At 41.1% G+C, this 21,646-nt stretch overlaps 2 protein-coding genes across 3 annotated transcripts in view; both read left to right on the forward strand.

Annotated features, from left to right (window-relative positions):
• The window catches only part of LOC132856993 (cingulin-like protein 1), an 18,274-nt gene extending 2,626 nt beyond the window's left edge, over positions 1-15,648 (forward strand). The window contains exons 3-19 of one of the 2 annotated variants that reach the window (XM_060886916.1): positions 95-162; positions 509-605; positions 794-895; positions 1,075-1,223; positions 1,960-2,095; positions 2,296-2,508; positions 4,702-4,908; positions 5,114-5,218; positions 7,319-7,471; positions 7,627-7,797; positions 8,409-8,561; positions 8,835-8,924; positions 10,533-10,616; positions 12,491-12,615; positions 13,888-13,996; positions 14,777-14,940; positions 15,067-15,648. In XM_060886916.1, coding sequence (XP_060742899.1) covers positions 95-162; positions 509-605; positions 794-895; positions 1,075-1,223; positions 1,960-2,095; positions 2,296-2,508; positions 4,702-4,908; positions 5,114-5,218; positions 7,319-7,471; positions 7,627-7,797; positions 8,409-8,561; positions 8,835-8,924; positions 10,533-10,616; positions 12,491-12,615; positions 13,888-13,996; positions 14,777-14,940; positions 15,067-15,124 — 2,184 coding nt within the window. In that variant the 3' untranslated portion in view covers positions 15,125-15,648. Of the gene's footprint in view, positions 1-67; positions 163-508; positions 606-793; positions 896-1,074; positions 1,224-1,959; positions 2,096-2,295; positions 2,509-4,701; positions 4,909-5,113; positions 5,219-7,318; positions 7,472-7,626; positions 7,798-8,408; positions 8,562-8,834; positions 8,925-10,532; positions 10,617-12,490; positions 12,616-13,887; positions 13,997-14,776; positions 14,941-15,066 lie in introns of both variants that reach the window. The other variant, XM_060886915.1, reaches the window with a different exon arrangement.
• Positions 15,649-15,976: 328 nt separating this feature from the next.
• aqp9a (aquaporin 9a) lies at positions 15,977-21,646 on the forward strand. The gene is made up of 6 exons (XM_060886917.1): positions 15,977-16,119; positions 16,437-16,563; positions 18,076-18,213; positions 19,174-19,292; positions 20,358-20,575; positions 20,987-21,646. The coding sequence occupies exons 1-6, from the start codon at positions 16,042-16,044 to the stop codon at positions 21,189-21,191; spliced, it is 885 nt and encodes a 294-aa protein (XP_060742900.1). The 5' UTR covers positions 15,977-16,041; the 3' UTR covers positions 21,192-21,646.

Below are 21,646 nucleotides of genomic sequence, written 5' to 3' on the forward strand. Positions count from 1 at the left end.
ACTGTACTGTAAATGTGTAGATCCTGGATGTAAAAACAGTCCGTATGAACATGTCTATATATTTAAGGTTACCCCTGATATTTTGAAAGGACAGCAGGAGCTTGTCGACCAGCCAAACGAAGAAGTGACTAAACTAGCACTGTTCAACTACCTGAAAGAAGGGTATGAACTTAAAAACATTACAAATCACATCTGTATTAGGGAGATGATCGCAAAACAGCTAAACTTTAAAACTTTGTCTGAATGATTTGATGATAAAAGTCAAGGAGAGACATGCTTTTGCAAACCAATAGTTAATGTGATGTTGTTACAGCTGGTTGGACTGAAAAGTCTCCATCTGTGCATAATAGGAATTCCAAGACCATCCAAAAAGTCTACTCCCTTTTAATACAGTAAATTTAACGATATTATCTTTCTAATACAAACGTGAGCTTTAGAACTTAATTGAGGTTCTCAAACCAGATGTTCATTTTAATTCTAAACCGTGTTGTTGCACATTGATCTATAGGAGTGGTGAGAAAGATGAGATCATCAGGCAGAAGGTAAATCTACTGTTTGAGAAGATCCAGATGTTGAGGTCATGTGCTGTCCAGAATGTGGAGGAGGTGAGGGATCTCGCTGTCACTGGCAGATCCGTAGTCTTTTATACAAAGATATTTGTGCGGTTTCTTTGGCTTGGTTTTCTATCAGAAATTAGAAACACTTGTGCAAAACAAGTATTGCGCAAAAATAGTGTCATTGTTAGCGATTTCTCCTTTGGTCAGAGATTGTGATTGAATTGCTTTGCGTTTAGCTGTCGGATTCGGTGGCCGAGGTGAAAGAGCTCCGTGACAGAAAAGATGCACTGGAAAGCCAAGTCGCTCAGCTAAAGCAACAACTACAGGAAGAAATGAAGGTAACATGATACAACGAAATGATACACATACTTATGCACTTGCTTTTAGTGGTGTTTCCTTGAACATCATTTTTTTTATATTTAAAGGAAATCTAACACTGATGATTGATATGTGACCTGTAAGCTTTTCTAAAGTTCGATGTACCAATAAATATATATATATATACTTGCTTTCACAGAACAGAGAGAGTCTGTCAGAGGCCAGCGGGAAGAGTTCAGAGGAGCTGAAAAGATTGCAGGAGAAGTTAAATAGGAGTGAGCAAGAGCAAGTCTCCCTCCGCCAGCGACTCACTGACATGGAGAAAGAGTTGCAAGTGTCAATAGAAACGTAAGCTCCTTTTATCCTAAACACACAAGAACATCAAGCCTAGATAAAGAGCTACAACCATACCTGCAAACTAGTCGCTTTTTGGCGAAATTCAAAATATGTCATTAGTGTGAATCGTGTAGATCCGAAGAGTTTTTAGTGTGTGTGTGTGTGTGTGTGTGTGTGTGGTGGGGGGGGTTTAAGTAGTAGTGCTTAGGCGACGGTTTTGGACATGGCATAGTAAACCATCTATCAAGCTGATGCCTCGCGTCTCTACTTCTAATGACTTTTTATGGCGGATGGTAAACCAACTTTTGGTGCATTCACCGCCGCCAACTGGACTGGAGTGTGAAGCACTAGTAAGATGAAGCCTCACGTCTCAATCGTCCTCGCATCTTTTGACCAATCAGCATTCAGAAGCAAGATAAGGCAATCACCTATTTCGTCCCTCACTTCAAGCCGCAGAGGACGAACAAAAAGCAATAAAGAGACACATTGCTAAACAACGAAAACGGGCACTTGAAAGGCTTGTGGCGGCCAAGAAACAAAAGAAATAGCAATATTTAGGGTTATATTTATATATTTAGGGTTATTTCGAACCTTGTCACCTTTTTCACCTCTTGTGAGTTTGCAGCTATGTACAACATATTTTGGAGGTTTTTTCATGATTGAAAAATTAGAAAAAGGCAAAAAAAACTCCTGTATAATTAGAAATTGTTTCATACAGTAGATTCCATGTCTCTTATATATGATGTAGAGTCCTGCAGATCAAAAGGGAGCGAGAACGGAGTCGGGCAGAGGCGAAGAATCTGCAGCAGCAGCTCTCAGACATGCACGATGTACTGGACAACACTAAGAGCGCAGAGTTCCAGGAGAGAGACACACTCCTACAGGTGAGAAACACCGCTGAAGTGCGTAGGATTCTCTTGCTATTAGTTTCATTAGATACGCTGTATTGTATCATAAATCTAGAAGAGAGATTGATAAAGAACATAAAGAACAAATAAAACCTACTCTTTCTCTCTTTCTCTCAAATATATGTGCTATATATATATATATACATATATATGTATATATATGTATATATATATAGGACCTGGCTAATTTGCGCATGGAGTTCCAGGAGCTACAGCAGGTGCATGAAGAGCAGGAGGACATGCTGTGTTGGAAGGAAAGGGAGCTCATAGCCATAAAGGGTGCACTTCAGGAAGAGATTTCTGCCCATGACAAAGAGGTGGAAACACTGAAGGAGCAACACAAGGAGGAGGTCCAGAAGCTACTCAAGGCCAAAGAAGAAGTCGACCAGGCAAGTGGGGATATAATCTGGTCCATCTAATTTACACTCAAATTATGACTCCATCCTACTGGATTGTGTCTAATATACGAATAAGAACAACATTTTCATCGAAAACATCGACGACATGAACCCCATGTTCAAGGTCACTCTGCACTGCCCTTAACACTCCATTGGTACTATGTTACCTCCTTTTATGGAACTTAGACTAAAGATTAATACGATTGGCAGTTTAAATTCATTTCAATATATGGATTATAAACTATTATAAACATATAATACAGTTTTTAACATCCACCTAGCAGAGGTGGGAGTAAGTCACACATGTGCAAGTCACAAGTAAGTCTCGAGTCATGAATGTCAAGTCAAAGGCAAGTCGAGTCTTTTTTTAATATTTGTCAAGCAAGTCTCAAGTCTCAAATTTGCGACTTAAGTCTGACTCGAGTCAAGTCGAGTCCCAAATCTCTGAGTCATTTAACTCAAGTCCGAGTCAAGTCTCGGGTCATGAATGTCAAGTCAAAGTCAAGTCGAGTCTTTTTAGTATTTGTCAAGCAAGTCTCAAGTCGCAAATTTGCGACTGAAGTATGACTCGAGTCAAGTCATATGACTCGAGTCCCCCATCTCTGCTACCTTGTATTGCAGTGTTATATTTTCCATATCCAGAGTACATCCAATGTTCCATATCCAATGTATCTACAGCTTGTGGGGTCTATTTTGGTGTTTCTCCTACAAATAATGCCACAAGCGTTGGTGAGGTTGAAAGCCAAAGTCTCCCAGTGTTCCGTCGTTGTCTTAATACAAACCCTACACAGCCTACTGTTATCATCCTGGAACTTGGGAGTGTTAGTGTTGTTATCTATCCGAATACTACACTATACTCTGACGTATACTGACATATTTAATTCTAGCAACAGTTAGCTGTTAAAGTTTTAGACATGAAATGTAACCGTTGACTTAAAATATGAACGCAAGTTAACAAAAATCGATGTGGCACAACATGCAGCAAGCAAGACAGCTAGTGTGCGTTTAGTTATTAGTGAGCGTAGCTTCTTCGGGATCTATTTCTGATCCTGTTTACAGAATATCAAATATCAGATCAGTTTAGAGGGGTGCACGGTGGCTTAGTGGTTAGCACGTTCGCCTCACACCTCCAGGGTTGGGGGTTCGATTCCCGTCTCTGCCTTGTGTGTGTGGAGTTTGCATGTTCTCCCCGTGCCTCGGGGGTTTCCTCTGGGTACTCCGGTTTCCTCCCCCGGTCCAAAGACATGCATGGTAGGTTGATTGGCATCTCTGGAAAATTGTCCGTAGTGTGTGAGTGTGTGAGTGAATGAGAGTGTGTGTGTGTGTGTCCTGTGATGGGTTGGCACTCCGTCCAGGGTGTATCCTGCCTTGATGTCCAATGACGCCTGAGATAGGCACAGGCTCCCCGTGACCCGAGGTAGTTCGGATAAACGGTAGAAAATGAATGAGAGTGAGTGAGAGATCAGTTTAGAATCAGATCCCGGCATTCAACATGCCTGCGCTGGTCCTGATTTGTGCAAAGGAAAAATATTTTAGTTCAGAAACTCCAGAATTTTTAGTACTACTGTACATAGTAGAGAATGTAAAATTGTAAACATTTTATTAAAATAAAATTTTAAGAAAATCTGATAAAACAATAGAATATTACGAATGGTTCACTTGCATTTTGGGGAAGTTGTGGCTTTGGGGAAGTCGTGGCCTAATGGTTAGAGAGTTTGACTCCTAACCCTAAGGTTGTGGGTTCGAGTCTCGGGCCGGCAATACCACGACTGAGGTGCCCTTGAGCAAGGCACCGAACCCCCCCAACTGCTCCCTGGGCACCGCAGCATAAATGGCTGCCCACTGCTCCGGGTGTGTGTTCACGGTGTGTGTGTGTTTGTGTGTGTGTGTTCACTGCTGTGTGTGTGCACTTTGGATGAGTTAAATGCAGAGAACGAATTCTGTGTATGGGTCACCGTACTTATGTCACGTCACCTTTATTATATTATTCACCGTAGTTGTGTATGTGCATATGTGTACTCTGTATGTACACGTGTTGTGTGCACTGTACTGTACACGTGTTATTGTTGTTAACCTTTTTGAAAGCTGATAATTAAAAATGGCAGATAGAAAGAAAAAATGCCGAGATTTTTAGTTTGGCTTTGATTTAGCATGCTATCAGCAATCCATGTTTCTCCCACGTAGAATGTGGCAGGTTTGGCTCAGAAGAAAAGAGATGTGGAGGCTGAACAGAAGAAGAATCGCTCCCAGGTTCAGGAGCTCAGCTTGGTTAAAGAGCAGCTTCTTGGCCAGGTCTGTAGCCTGGAAACCCAAATCACCAGCCTCAACAACATCATCCAACAGTCAAAGAGCCAAGAGAACCAGCTCAGAGAACGCCTTGACAAGCTGCTGGTAAGGGAGTTCGAGTGAGACACCACAAGAGCAATGAATAATGTTACTAATGCAGTGAACATTTAAACATCATTTGTTGGAATTTTATCCATAACTATTTTTTATTAATCACAGATTTTTGATATTATATAAGATTTGCTTTAATAACCCTGTAATTTACACAACGTCCCAATTTCAACATTTTTCCCATCGATGTGGCGACTAGGACGAGAAGCAGAGACTCGAGGAGGAGTTTTCTGAGGTGAGACAGCAAGAAGAGGACATGTGTGGCGCTAACAGGGCTTTGACTCGACACCTGGAGGACACACAGGTCAGTCGGTCAGATTTCTATGGTAATAAATGTAAAATAAAAAGGAAGTAATTGAGCAACACATTACTGTATAATGCGGGTTCAACTTCCTTATTTGTCTGTTACCCGTCGTGCTGTAAGCTCGTACTTCCATATTTATACCACGATCACAGGAGATAATCGTATCAGAAGTGACGGTTTTAGTGGCAGATAAACACAAGTAGGCTTTTGTGTATGTGGCGTATAATTATTTCCCAGCGCTGTTGAATTTTCCTATCTGATTGGTCAGATTGGACAGAGGTCTGAAAGTTGGGTTGCCTGTAATAAATAAACCACGTATTAGATAATAGACGTATTCACACAGCTCGTTCACACAGACTTGTACTGTATGTGGAACCTTATGTAATATACTGTGTCTGATCATATTTGGATTAAAATATCTTTCTGTAAGTTGCTTACGATGGATTATTGGTTAGAATAACTACATTTAACGTTCATTTGACGTTTGGCAGACGTTCTTATCCAGAGCGATGTACAACAGTGCTTTTACAACAGTCTCTATCGATGAATACATTAACACTGGTTCACTGGGTTGCAGACTTAAGATACAATCAACCTAAAACTCTCACTCACTCTCACTCATCTTCTACCGCTTATCCGAACTACCTCGGGTCACGGGGAGCCTGTGCCTATCTCAGGCGTCATCGGGCATCAAAGCAGGATACACCCTGGAGGAGAGTGCCAACCCATCACAGGGCACACACACACACACACACACTCTCATTCACTCACACAATCACACACTACGGACAATTTTCCAGAGATGCCAATCAACCTACCATGCATGTCTTTGGACCAGGGGAGGAAACCGGAGTACCCGGAGGAAACCCCTGAGGCACGGGGAGAACATGCAAACTCCACACACACAAGGCGGAGGTGGGAATCGAACCCCCAACCCTGGAGGTGTGAGGTGAACGTGCTAACCACTAAGCCACCGTGCCCCCCAACCTAAAACTCTGTTCAGGGTTTTTTTTTATTTTATTTTATTTTATTTTATAATATATACGCATACAACAAACAGGGAAAAGTGAACCTTGAACCCCGATCCTCCACACAGAGCCTTAACCAGTTGAGCCACCACAAAAGCCACCATTCGAGCAGTGCTGGTAGATCTGAGGGAGCGAGGTACAGTGTGAGGAGTGATAAGGGCTTTGAGGTAAGAGGGAGCTGGTCCGTGTTTGGCTTTCTTGGCAAGCATCAGTGTTTTCAATCTGATGCGTGCAGATACCAGAAGCCAGTGGAGGAGAGCAGCATTGAGGTGGTGTGAGAACTTAAGCAGGTTGAAAACAAGCCGTGCAGCTGCATTTTGCATCATTTGCAGAGGACGAATTGCGTTCAGAGGTAGACATGTTAGAAAGAGCTGCAGTAGTCTGAACAAGTACCCGAGCAGCCTGTGTGGACGTAAATGGCCAAATCCTTCTGATGTTGTAGAGAAGGAACCGACATGAGCGTGTCACGTTAGCAAACATGAGAGGAAAAGGACAGCTGATTGTCCATGTTTACCCCAAGGTTGCTGTGACTGAAGTGGGGAGATCAGATCATTGTGCAGGGATATTGTACAAGATCCTGACCTGGGGATGAATCACCTGGGATGATCAGCAGTGCAGTTTTGCTGGGATTCATTTTCAACTGATGAGCCGTGATCCACGTTGATACTCGGGACACGAATCCTGGCGCTGCCCTGTGTGCATGGGGATTGAATCAGGGATTTCCTCTGAGACCTCTGAGTTGATTGGCATCTCTTAATTGTCCATCGTGTGAATAGATGTGTGAGTATGTGTGTGTGTGTGTGTGCTTGTGCTCTGTGACGGGTTGGCTCCCTATCCAGGGTGTCCCCTGCCTTCTGGATTAAACTCCAGGTTCCCTGTGACCTTGTATAGGATAAGCCATGCAGTAAATGAATGTATTTTCAATACAAATCAAAATCTTTGTCACTAAAATAGTTTATCAATTCTGTAGTATTGAATTAACATCGAAAGTCTTCTCTAAATAAATCTTAACTAGTGATAACGCTTCATATATGTGATGTCTTCTACATCACGCCGCTCCTACCGCTTGTAGAGTGAGCTGACGAAGCTGAACCAGGAGCATCGCCAGCTGAAAGAGAGAATGAAGGAGCAAGAGAGACAGATGGAGGAGCTCCGTAAGAGCAAAAAGGACATGGAGCAGGAGAGAAAGAGGCAAGACAGAGACTTCGAGAAACTACAAGATGAGGTAAGAATAGACAGAAGTGTAGAAATAGAGTTACGGATATTCCTACACCTTTAAATAATTATGGTCATAGTTTTTAAGAATACCGAATGCTGAATTTGGTCGATTTAGAAATCCGTAACGTTTCTCTCTACTTCTTTCTGTCTCTATGACTGTAGATAAAGAAAGTGCTGGTGAATTCAGAGAGAGAGACTCAGAGACTGCAGGATCAAGTGGATGTGGCCAAAGAGCAGAGCTCTAAGGAGCTCGGTGCTCTGCACGTACAGCTTCACAACACCCAAACTGAGCTGGAGACGCACTCACGCATCTCACAGGAATGTCAGAAAAAGGTGTTGAAAAGATGGATGCACGCTTACACATGTAGTATATCGTCGCTGTCGGGCGGAAACCTCGTATGTCCAAATTTGGTCGATTTCATATTTTTTCACATATCGATGCTATTGGTCAGTCCCCACGTGGGTCTGTTATTTTTACAAGTTATTAACCAATCTAAAGTCTTGAAAATAGCTTGAGCGCAAATCTCATAACTCCATTGGACACTTCAACTGTCCACCTCTTCCTCACTCCGTGGGAGAGCTTCACGTCATATTTCTCCTCAAGAAGAGTCGCAACGAATCAACACGTCTTCTGAGGTAAATGTCTTCAAAACACTGGGCTCAAAGAAAAAAAAATCTTGACCCCCGCTAGTTCTGGTGCTCGTCTGAGGACAGGAATTTAGCACAAGACAATCCACTGCAACGCGGACTAAACCCTGTGCACTGCAGATAAGGTACGGCGTTTTTTTAATTTCCTGAAAAATAACGGTTTTGGAGATACGAGGATTCCGCCCGACAGCGACGATATACTGTATATAGAGACAGACTGGCAGCAGTGTAGCTATGCATGCGAATATGACATATTACTATGTTGTGTGTGTGTGTGTGTGTGTGTGTGTGTCTAGCTGTCTGGGCTGGACGCCGAGTTGGCTCAACGTGAGTCAGAGTTGGAGAAGGCTGAGAAAAAGTGTAAACAGTTGGAGATGAGAGTGCAGGAGCTGCAGGAATCCAGCAAAACTACACAAGATGACCGTGACCGACAAGTCAAACTAATGGAGGTGTATATACACAAACACACACAGAAAGACCCGCCCACTACAGGGTGGATGAGGGCATAACGAATAGCTTGATGGTCATAAAAATTTTTATCCTGTGGCCTTCACAGTCACCATATCTGAACCAGCTGACTCTGAACACGTACCCAGGGAAAGTCTTTTATAAAACGTGTCCATCCCTCCATTACAGTTCTACAGACTTGTACAATCTATGAAAGACTCATCTACTGTATGTATTGTTCATTTTAAGGTTTGAGTGTGTGTATATGTGTGTAGGCTCGAGTAGCACAACTACAGGATGCTCTGAGCGAGGAGCGCCGCAGTGGCGACACGATGACGCACAGAATGGAGAAAGTCAAGGACCAGGTCTGAATCCCTGACACAGTTCTACAGCACCAAGCTCTCTGATTATTATATTACACTATTATACTTACTAGTGATAGTAAGTTTGGCAAGTGAGCATTAATATCCTGATGCGCATTTCTCCTCATTATATGTTAGATTTGAATTAGTTGCCTCTTTAGCATGCACGGTGTCTTTTTGTTTTAATGTCCTCTTTGTGTCGTCCCGTCCTTTATCTCGGCTTCTCCTATCAGGACGCCGTCGGGTTTTCCGCGTACACATTGTACAGACCTATCCACGCGTGTCCGCACCAGAAGCCGCAGCACAAAAGGCTCGTCGAGCCACGGCCGATTTCACCGAATCTTTACAACACTTAAAGTGTTCTTTCAAGAGAGCAAGCGAGTGTTTGCTTTCAGGTTAGACTGTTTGCCTACAGTCAGCAAATAAGCCCTGAAGTACTGGTTTCTAAGCTAACACACACTCACTGGCTTACATATGACTAGAAATATTTTGATACAACACGAAAACATACTGGCGGTTGGAGGTTCTTCTTTTTGTTTAGTCCATCCTTAAATTGCAGTAACAGTAAAAAAAAAAAAAAAAAGGTACAATTTTGGTGACGGTGATTACGTAGGTATGAATTTAAACAAATTAGCATATCGTGACGTCACTGACCGGGTCTTCAACCCGTGCCTTCGGGCGCATCGTCGCAAACCTTATTTTGACGCGGGCTACTGTATATAGACCACAAACAAATTTGTTTGAACGGTGACCGCGAACATTTTGTTTACTGCAGCCGCAGCCATCGTTACCGAGCGTGAACCGTCGACTCTGACAGTGAACGAGAGAACGAGACGAAGCGAACGCACAGGCCGTAGTGTGACATCATTAACCGATAGTGTAAACATAGATGACGTCACGGGTTTTTATTTAAAAGAAAGAACGTAGCCTTCGTTTGTATGTAGGCCTGGGAAATTTATATATTTACATTCATTCATCTTCTACCGCTTATCCGATCTACCTCGGGTCACGGGGAGCCTGTGCCTATCTCAGGCGTCATTGGGCATCGATGCAGGATACACCCTGGACGGAGTGTCAACCCATCGCAAGGCACACACACACTCTCATTCACTCACGCAATCACACACTAGGGACAATTTTCCAGAGATGCCAATCAACCTACCATGCATGTCTTTGGACCAGGGGAGGAAACCGGAGTACCCGGAGGAAACCCCCGAGGCACGGGGAGAACATGCAAACTCCACACACACAAGGTGGAGGCGGGAATCGAACCCCGACCCTGGAGGTGTGAGGCGAACGTGCTAACCACTAAGCCACCGTGTCCCCCCTTATATATTTACAATACTTACTAAAATATAATTAATATTATTTTATTGCTTTTGTATTAGTTGTTTGAAGAGTAAAAAAAAAACGGTCGGTCTTAACGAAAAATTTACAACCGGCAAGTCGGTCGGAATTAAAGCAAAAAATAAAAAATTTGAGTCGGTTCCACAAAGTGTGCATAATAGTGCATTGTTAGTAAGCACCCTGCTGAACACTTGCTGACACAGGGGTGGGTGTGTGTGTGTGTGTGTGTGTGTGTGTGTGTGTGTGTGTGTTTGCTCCTTGCAGGTAGAGCAGGTGAGAGCTGAATTGCTGCAGGAGCGAGCAGTTAGACAGGATCTGGAGTGTGACAAGATCAGTTTGGAGAGACAGGTAAAGATTTTAATGAGACAAAGAGCTCAATTTTGCTCATTCCAAATATAATAATAAACAAATTAAAATATAAAATATGAAATATCAGATTTATATCAACAGATTCTCTCTTTAGTTTCCTCTGTGCATGGTTTTTTTAATCAGTTAATCACACTTCTGAACGGCTCTGCGCTTATTTATCTGTGTCGTTAACAGGGTCGGAAAACTACAGGGAAATCATCTAAAATTAAACGTAAAGACAATTTCCGAGAAAAAGTCAAATAGTTGATATTGTTGAAAGCAGTTAAGTATTAAAAGGTTAACATTTTAGGTTTAAAAGTAGGTTTTATATTTTACCATATTTTGCTGACTGGATGATTATATCAGCTGTGGGAACTGATGCTAGTCTCACCTGGCATTAGCAAAAACAGACTAACTTAAATAAATGTAAGGCTTAAGGTCGTTGTCAGGGACAGAAGACGACGGAGGAAGATATACTGTAAAATAACATTATAAGGTAAAATATAATGTATAATGTAATATAATGTAATATAACATAGTTAAATTAGATAAATAAATAAAATAGTTTATTGAGAGTTTGATGTAAAGGAAATGAATAGTTGAAGATATATAGTTGAAGACTCCAGGTGAGTGTCCAACACACACACACACACACACACACACACACACACACACACACACACACACACACACACACACACACACACACACACCGGGTCACAGGTTGCAAACCAAAGATTCCTGGATCCTACGGTGGACGACAAACTCTGGAAACTACTGGTAGAGAAAGATAGAGTCAGGTTAGTAGATACAGCATATAATAGCAGCTAGCATTTACGAGACCGGACAGAGAGAGAGTGTGTGTGTGTGTGTGTGTGTGTGTGTGTGTTTGAGAGCGTCTTTTATGTGGTGAGGTGATGAGGGGTGCCAGGTGACGGTGATCAGAATTCGGTTGATGAGGATCTGGTGTGCTGTGTGAGGGAAGAACCTCACGAACGTATTTTGAAACGCAATTCAATCGTTTGCAAAAATTGCGTTTTAATAACACACAAGTAACGTATAAATTTCACAAAATAACGCTTTAGCAAAATCGTTTCTGGTTTAAACAACTTGTTGTTTTTTTTTAAGTAGTATAATTTCTGTGCAAAAAAAAAAAAAAAGATTTTAAAACGATTAACAAATAAAAGCACAACGTTCCATCAGGATCATGATGCTACATAAAACAACACAGAACTAAAGACTAAGTAAAGTTGGTACATGTTTAAATAACGTGCATGTGAGCAAACAGTGCAAGACAGAAGACAGTGGGGAAAAAAAACAGGAGACATTCTGTATGTTTCAGTACGATTTAAACCCAAAGAGTGAGTTTCGGCTAATTATTAGTCAAATTTTGGGCTTTATATTGTGTAACGTTTTAACTGCTCACAAAAATGGATCAATTAAACTAATCATATAACTTTCCAGGGCTGCACCAGCACTAATCTAGTGACTACATGTTTATTTTATTTTTAAAAAGGTTGTAATTTTAGAACATTTGGGAAATTTCAAGGAGGAAATTTCAGTACTTGAAATAAAATACATTATATTTGAAATAATCATCAAAACTCACAATAAATCATGATGATAAATACAAAATAATAAACGGATTATAATTCTATTTATAATAAATTTATAATACATTTATAATTAATTTAGAAAGAAATAAATACATACTAATTATATTTATAAATATAAATGTATTTTATTTATTTTAGAATAAAATGACACAGTATAGTGATATATTTATACACGAGTAATCTTAATTTAATACGAATATCACGGTTAGATATGTTAGATTTTGTGTTATAGAGTACCGTTGTGTTTTATCCGTACAGAACAAGGACCTGAAGAGTCGATTGTCGCATTTAGAAGTGTCTCAGAAGACAAATCAAGAAGGACTTGCCACAAAACTGGAGCTGCGCATTCAGGAGCTGGAGGAGAGACTTCATGAACAAGAGAGGTGAAGTTTGAGAAACTTAACGGCTACGTGATACAAACACAGAAGGATTCCATCTCATTCGAGCTCAGTGCTTTATGTCCACTTGGATTTGTTTTACACCGTTGTAATTGTTTGCATTTGAAGAATTTTATGTGAGGTCACTGCAGTACAATGGATATAAAAAGTCTTAAAAAGATAAATCATGTTAGAACTTTAAAATAGAGTGGTATTTGTTGACCCCCTCATCCTGAGTGACTTACATTATTAATTCACACACTTATCCGAACTACCTCACGGGGAGCCTGTGCCTATCTCAGTCATCATCAGGCATCAAGGCAGGATACACCCTGGACGGAGTGCCAACCCATCGCAGGGTACACACACACACACACACTCTCATTCACTCACACAATCACACACTACGGACAATTTTCCAGAGATGCCAATCAACCTCCCATGCATGTCTTTGGCCTGGGGGAGGAAACCAGAGTACCCGGAGGAAACCCCCGAGGCACGGGGAGAACATGCAAACTCCACACACACAAGGCGGAGGCGGGAATCGAACCCCCAACCCTGGAGGTGTGAGGCGAACGTGCTAACCACTAAGCCACCGTGCCCCCCCGACTTACATTATATTTAAATTTATTATATTCATCAATTGATGGCCTTACTCAATGGATCTGGGATTTGAACCAATGACCTTCTGATCAGTAGTCCAACGCCTTCACCACTAAGCTATTACATCTTCTAAAGCATGATGCTGCCACCACCGTGCTGTACGAGGAGTATGGAGTTGTACTGGTGTCTCATCAGAATTAGCACAACACGTTTTGCCACATGGTTTGGGTTGATTTAGTTACGCTTGGATTTTTTTTTTGCTAGAAAGGTCTTCCATCCAGGTACCCCTACCTCGGACATGCGAAGAATAAGACGTACAGAGAGTAAACAGTGTTTATCAGCTGTACATTAATCAGCTATTACTGTTTCTGATTACTTTCTTTGTGATTATGTCATTCATAATTTTCTTTTTCCCTAAAATGTTTCTGATTTCTGATCAAACCTGAGATTTTAACAGGGTGTAGACTTTTTTAATGTGCATGGTATATTTATGTGGACAATAATCTTGAAAGAAATACCTACAGGATTATTGTCCACAGGATTATTGTCCACAGGATTATTGTCCACAGGATTATTGTCCGCAGGATTATTGTCCACATGTATACTTTGCTCTTACTGTAAGACGTTTGACGTTGCTTTCACTTCAAGCGTTCTTGTTCTTTCTTTTGGGAGCAGGGACAATAACACGCTAGAGCAGGCAAACCGTAAGCTGGAGAGGAAGATGAAGGAGATAACTCTGCAGGTGAATGATGAGCACCTGTCACTACAGAACCAGATGGATCAGGTAAGAGCCAGGGAGCTTAATGCTTAAAGTAATGTGGGGTTTTTTTTATGTTTTATGATTCTGACTTCACTGACAGATCGGGTGTCGGAACTTGGGGGTAAAATACTTACATGGATCTGGTTCACAATGATAACGGTCCAATAATAAACAAAAGAATCCAAGCAATACAACAGCAATTTATATCCATTTGGATGCCAAATCCAACTGGCCATGCTTTTGGGGTAAAAGGGGGCATAAATTCTCTCCCCTGTCAGTCACTGTGACACTAGCCAATCATTTGGCAGACACCTTTATATCCAGAGAGACTTACATTATCATACTGTACAACAATCGAGGGCCCAACAGTGACAGCTTGGTGGACCTGGGATTGAACTCACAACCTTCCAATTAGTAGCCCAGCACCTTAACCACTAGGCTACCACACAACATACAGTCATTGGTGTCTGTGAGTTCATATACAGTAGGTGGAGGAGGGCAGATAGCTCTTTCTTTCTAATGTATTACACTGAAGCAGCAGAAGCAGAGGTAAAGTGTCAGTTAGCCGGCTTCATGCGTTTCAGATGTACTGTATGTTTTAGTTTGAAGATTTGGAAGTCTTCATATCACAGTAGCTTACTGGCTGTTAGGTGGAAACCGGCATGTGACCAAATCGCTTAGAGAAACACAGAAAAACAGAGATTACAATCGGGACTGCACTGAAATAGGAACTCTGCAGTGTATTCCGACGTAAACGCTAATCCTCGTTAAAAACTCCCCGCTCTCTTTACACTGCTCTTACAGTTAACTCTGAGACTGAAAGTTCTGAAGAGGCAGTTGGATGAGGCAGAGGAAGAGATAGAGAGACTCGAGAGCAGCAAGAAGAAACTACAGAGGGAACTGGATGATCAGCAGGAGATCAACGAGCAGCTCCATAGCCAGATCTCAGCCCTGAAAACTGAGCTCAGGTTCACATCTCAACTCCATAAAAGAATACACACTGCTGTCGTATCTGCACAAGTGATGTAAAGTCATCAAAAAAAAGTATAACAGTCTCGTCACACTTTACTGACCTGTATGTTTCCGTCTTGTAGGCGTAAAACCAAACCAGTCCTGAAGAGTTTAAACGAAGATGAGGACGACGGAATCTGAGCGCAAATTAAAGACACGGAAGAACCGAATTTGTACAACTCAATAATATTAGATATAGGGAAAGGTTATATAATGTTACGACTCTTCTGCAGCATTTTAGCAGATGCTATTATCCAGAGCGAGCGATCGAGGGTTAAGGGCCTTGCTCAGGCACCCAACAGTGGCAGCTTGGTAGACCTGGGATTGAACTCACAACCTACTGATGGGTAGCCCAACACCTTAACCACTAGGCTACCACAGGCCCCAACATCTCCTCCATCACACGTTTTTGCTCTATTTTCATTTCACTCTTTCATACTATTTTAAAGCGCTGTACGCTAACCAGAATTTTTTCTGATGATTTGCTTCCCCCTTCTGGTAATATAGGAACATTACATCCTTGTCATATAAACATGATGGTGGATTTGACTCTGTTTCGATCATGTCATGTATTTCATCTGTACTGGTCCATGTAGATACTTGTGGCCTAAACGTGATGAATAAATATTATGAATGAGTTTAAATAAAGGCAATTTTGCACAAAAGTGTAATTTTTTTTATTGTTTTGACAAAAAAATAAATAAAAAAGAAAAAGACTAGTACAAGTATTATTAAAACCAAAATAGATGGTTCAGAAATAACACTTATTGAATTTATTATTGATGCCATAATATTAGTCTGAGCGCGCACACACACACACACACACACACACACACACACACACACACACACACTAACCCATCTGTTAAGTGTTTGGATGCAGTGCCACTGGCCTCCCATTAAATAGGATGAAATGAGGCAGCTCTCACAGATCAATGCCTTTTGCTCGGACTGAAACATGCAGGACGGGGGGTTAATGTCACTCAGCACAGACAGTCACACAGTGTGTGTTTGATTAGACCTGACAGCAGACCAGTGCGAAAGAACACAAGAGAACCATGAAGCATCACTGCACTCTTAAACATGACATTTTTAAAGAGTTCTTGGCGGAGTTTCTCGGGACATTTGTGCTGGTGGTGAGTACTTACAAATTTCAGCTAGTTCTACTTAATAGAAATGAACTGAATGTAATCGAGACCGTGACCAGCTTACTATAAAATTGCCTAACAAGTTGTGTATATTTCAAAACTAGTTAATAAACACACCTGCTTCAACAATTCATCAGCGTATGAGAAGAACAGGAAACCTTTACTTCTGGTCTCTGAACATAGTGAACTTGTTGTTTGTAGAAACTATCAGGATGAAGTATCTTATAATATCTATTAATAACGGAGTTTGATGATTAAAACTTCGTTATAACAACGTGCATCTTGCTGGAATGTTTCCGTGTCAGTTGTTCGGCTGTGGCTCTGTAGCTCAGACGGTCCTTAGCAGGAACACACTGGGCGAGCCTCTCACCATCCACCTCGGCTTCACCACCGGACTCGTGATGGGTGTCTATATCGCTGGTGGGGTTTCAGGTAGATATATTCAATAATTCCTTTAATTGTGATTAGAGTTTTGTCTATGAATGTAAAGATCTAATATCACAATGTTGATTAGTGTGTGTGTGTGTGTGTGTGTGTGTGTGTGTGTGTGTGTGTGTGTGTGTAACACAGTGTGTATACACAACCCTATCTGCCTATCTGTCTGTTACTCTCACTCTCTCTACCAAACTCTCTCACTCTAGAAAGAAAGAGAGATATTAAGACATTAAAGTCTTGCATTATCGTAGAGAATTAACAGCTTTTCACCAACTTTCATTTTCTAAAATTAAATTCTTTACATTCCACAATTGAACTTTGCAACTATATGCTAAAGTTTTTTATCTTTTTATACAGTATGCTATTATGGTTCTCTGAATGGAAGATCCATTCATTGATCCTATAGACAAGCCATTTTCTTTTTTTTTCTTTTTTTTTTATTTTATTTACGAGGTCTACGAGGTCACACGTGTCCTCGGGCGATTCAGCCTCAACATTCTGATGGTCATTGATCTGCACACACTCACTGCGTGTTCAGTCGCTGTGGTGAGATACACAGCAGGATCGTGCAGCTACGGTCCAGAAATGTCGTCATTGTCAGCGTCAATGTACAAGAAACATAAAAGCTACATCAGAAAACATTTTGTTCTATCCTGAGGCATCTGGAGATCTACCAGCTCCAGTCGGACTCTGCGATACTAAAGAGGAGATCTGAACTCCATGTGATCTTTTGCATCAATACGACATTTATCAGACTGTATATTTATAATCACACCCTCCAGTGTCACCCATATGAGGATGAGGTTCCCCTTTGAGTCTGGTTCCTCTCAAGGTTTCTTCCTTTACCATCTAAGGGAGTTTTTCCTCCCCACAGTCACCTGAGTCACCTCAGACTTGCTCATTGGGGATAAATACAAACACATTGTGAACTAAATATATCTAATATAAATCTTGAATTTTGTATTATATTAATCTTTATATTATTCTGTATAATAACCTTTTGTTCTATGTTTATGTTCCGTAAAGCTGCTTTGAGATGACGTCACTTGTAAAAAAACGCTATACAAATAAACTAGAATTGAATTGAATTGAATTAAAGCAAACAAAAATAGAAAGTGACCAAAATCAAAACCTAGTATAGATTAAATTCTATAAAAGTGTACATTATTATATCCGAGTCTCAGTGGCAGGTTCAGATTTTAGACACAGGGCGACTAATTGCCATGTAATGACGTGACTAGATGTTATTAGTTCGACTGGCACGAGACGCGAGAGTAATAATATATCGTTATAATTCTAATAATATACTAATAATATTTATTATTATAATATATTTCCTTATTAACAAATCTTACGTTTTATTTTAATGGTATGGATCAAAATCCTTTAATAAATGAAATAACAAAAAAAAAAAAAAAGTTTAAAGGTCATGAAGAATGTATTATGTGTCATTATTTAGTTTTATGTATTATGTGTAATTATTTGCTGGTTTGTTTCGTTACACATCAGGAGGTCATTTAAACCCGGCAGTGTCACTGGCTATGGTCATACTGGGTAAACTGAAGATCTGGAAATTTCCAGTTTACGTCATTGCACAACTACTGGGAGCGTTTGCTGGAGCTGCTGGAGTGTTTGGACTGTATTATGGTGAGGAGCGTTAGAGAAAAAAGAACATATACATGGAGCCCAAGGCTTTAAAATATTTAAAGTTAGAATTAAATCACATTACAGCTTTCCTGGCGTTACTCGTCTCAATGCTATATGTTTTATAACGAAATAAATTAGAAATATAGTCAGATTTACTTTACATTAACTATTCTTAGTTATATTATATTACCCTATATTAAATATAAGATTCTTAAACCGACTTCTGGACATTCTGTATTCACTCTCACTCTCTCACTCATCTTCTACCGCTTATCCGAACTACCTCGGGTCACGGGGAGCCTGTGCCTATCTCAGGCGTCATCGGGCATCAAGGCAGGATACACCCTGGACGGAGTGCCAACCCATCGCAGGGCACACACACACACACACTCATTCAATCACACACTACGGACAATTTTCCAGAGATGCCAATCAACCTACCATGCATGTCTTCGGACCGGGGGAGGAAACCGGAGTACCCGGAGGAAACCCCCGAGGCACGGGGAGAACATGCAAACTCCACACACACAAGGTGGAGGTGGGAATCGAACCCCCAACCCTGGAGGTGTGAGGCGAACGTGCTAACCACTAAGCCACCGTGACCCCCATCTGTATTCATTTCAGGTTTAAAATTTTGTAAGCAGCTAATTCTAGAAAGAAACATGACGATCGACGAAGTATACGAAGTGAATAATAAACTTATAATAAGGTAGTTATGGGTAAATTTGCCCATATTTAAGATATTTTCACTAGACATGTACACGATGGTTATACAAAATGCTAATAATAATATTTAAACCGTTTAAAATGATACGTGACGCTCGTCTTTGAGTCTCTGTATCGTCAGAGCAGTAAAATGTCAGTGCATAGCTGAATATTATTATAGCCGTATTATAATATATGAATAATGTTTACTGACAAGTTAAATAAAGATGAACTCATTGCGCTCCGTTTCCACAGATGCGTTTATGGAGTTTACCAGTGGAATTCTGTCAGTAACTGGGATTAACGCCACTGGACACATTTTTGCCTCCTACCCTGGAAGACATCTTACAATTCTTGGAGGCTTTGTGGACCAGGTATCTTTAGCAAATGCACATAATATACTGTATTTACTGTTATGCTAATCAGCAAAGATCAAATATCATTAATCATCCATCATCTTCATCGCCATCGTCATCTTACTGCAACCTTTCTGTTGTTGTTAGCTAGAGCTTGAGTTAAACGTTCTTAACCTTTTGATAGGCAAACATCGTGTTGTTGGCTTCTACATCAGCAACTTATATATTTTTTAAATAAAACGATGTAATAATTATGCAGCGTCTTAGTTTAATGACCGTTAAATGGATGCCTGACTGTTTAGTTTAACCTCACACTGGTCCTGAGATGAAGGTTAGTAAACATGTCGCTCTGTGCATTATGTAATTCAGCTAATGTGCATTTATTGGCTTTTTTTTTATTTGGAATACATGCACCAATGAGTAGGTTTTGGATCCCAGTGACCTACTTCTGTCTCTCTCTCTCTCACTCACTCACTCATTTTCTACCGCTTATCCGAACTACCTCGGGTCACGGGGAGCCTGTGCCTATCTCAGGCGTCATCGGGCATCAAGGCAGGATACACCCTGTACGGAGTGTCAACCCATCGCAGGGCACACACACACTCTCATTCACTCACGCACTCACACACTGCGGACAATTTTCCAGAGATGCCAATCAACCTACCATGCATGTCTTTGGACCGGGGGAGGAAACCGGAGTACCCGGAGGAAACCCCCGAGGCACGGGGAGAACATGCAAACTCCACACACACAAGCTGGAGGCGGGAATCGAACCCCCAACCCTGGAGGTGTGAGGCGAACGTGCTAACCACTAAGCCATCGTGCCCTCCTCTACTTCTGTCTGTTCTTACCCAAACATGAGTCTCTTAATTGTGTGTTACTGACCGAGCAGGCAGACAGGTAGATGCAACTTTAATAGGATATAACATAGTTACGTTCTTAGGTCTCAAGGGAACGCTTTCAGAACATTATTATGCTCAGAGAAGATGGTGCCGTTAAATGCTAATCTAACACCAATCAGATCAGTTTCACATGTGACAGTATATAAGGCAGGGAAATGATAGGTGTGTCTTGGTGATACAGGTGATTGGAACAGGCATGCTGGTGCTGTGTATCCTGGCTATAACCGATAGCAAGAATATTGGAGCTCCTAAAGGAGTGGAACCTCTGGCCATTGGTCTGATCATCCTGGGCATCAGTGTGTCCATGGGGATGAACTGTGGATACCCTCTGAACCCTGCAAGAGACCTCGGACCACGGCTCTTCACTGCTATGGCTGGTTGGGGCACGGAGGTGTTCAGGTAGCGCTTTACACTTTCCTTTGGGTCCGTCTTGGAGTGGGATTAAAATAACAAACTTCTGGGTGACAGCACTGTGTCCTGAGATTTGATTCGTTTGTATTACTTGCTTCAGCAATTATCTAAATGATCCGTTTGTTATCGTTGCACATTTCCTCCAAATCATCACATTAATTCATATAAACTTTACCTTTGACTACCTTTAATCCACCCTCAACGGTCTTAGCAAGCGACGATATCTCGAATTCAGACAAATGTATCTGCAGTTTCCAAGGAATTTATGCTTAAAGTTAGCAAAACGAGCTGTTGCAGCGAACCTACATTGTGCAGCTGTCTGCTTTAACACCTACACACTTATCTATGAGTTGCATAAGCGTAACGATTTACTTCATGCCTTCGTATAATTCTCTCCAGCACTGCAGATCACTGGTGGTGGATCCCCGTGTTCGGGCCTTTGATAGGAGGCATCACCGGCGCTGTAGTGTACTTCTTGTTGATTGAGCTGCACCACACTGACCCTTCTGAGAAATCCCAGCAAAAACCTGAGGAAGAGGAGGATGAAGAAGACGACGAGGACAGCAGCCTGAGGGATAAATATGAGATGATAACTATGGGCTGAACAGATATTCAGTGACCATAAAGCTTACAAATGAAGCCAAATCGTATTCGTGTGCTTCCGCTTTCCCAGTATAGACTCACGACTCTCACGTTAGTCTCTCACTCGAAGTCTTTCGTTTGTTTGTTGTCGAAGCGAGTTGAGACCGGGATTAAAAGTGAGTAGCTTACTAGTGAACAGATTATATCTTTGTACATCTTTACAGGTAACCTGTTTGTTCGGAAGACGTTTGTGACGAGCTTAAAACCTCATGAGAATTTTAAGTACATATATTGCAGTAAAAGCAAAGTATTTTTTTCACACCATAAATAAAGTAAACTTAGACAGATCATTATTAGGTCGGTTATTTATTATTTCTTCTTTTTCTCTCACTTTTTATTTATTTATTTATTTATTCGTCTCTTGTCAAATGGTTGTTGTAATGCTTAAAAAAGTTAAAAAATATAGAAAATATAGAG

This window comes from Tachysurus vachellii, chromosome 14 (genome assembly GCF_030014155.1).
Source record: "Tachysurus vachellii isolate PV-2020 chromosome 14, HZAU_Pvac_v1, whole genome shotgun sequence".
NCBI classification, from domain to species: Eukaryota; Metazoa; Chordata; class Actinopteri; order Siluriformes; family Bagridae; genus Tachysurus; species Tachysurus vachellii.

Coding starts and splice junctions, on each gene's coding strand:
- aqp9a (XM_060886917.1), top strand. CDS start 16,042: ATGAAGCATCACTGCACTCTTAAACATGACATTTTTAAAGAGTTCTTG. Junction 16,120..16,436: donor TCGGGACATTTGTGCTGGTG/GTGAGTACTTAC, acceptor TTTCCGTGTCAG/TTGTTCGGCTGTGGCTCTGT. Junction 20,576..20,986: donor TGGGGCACGGAGGTGTTCAG/GTAGCGCTTTAC, acceptor AATTCTCTCCAG/CACTGCAGATCACTGGTGGT.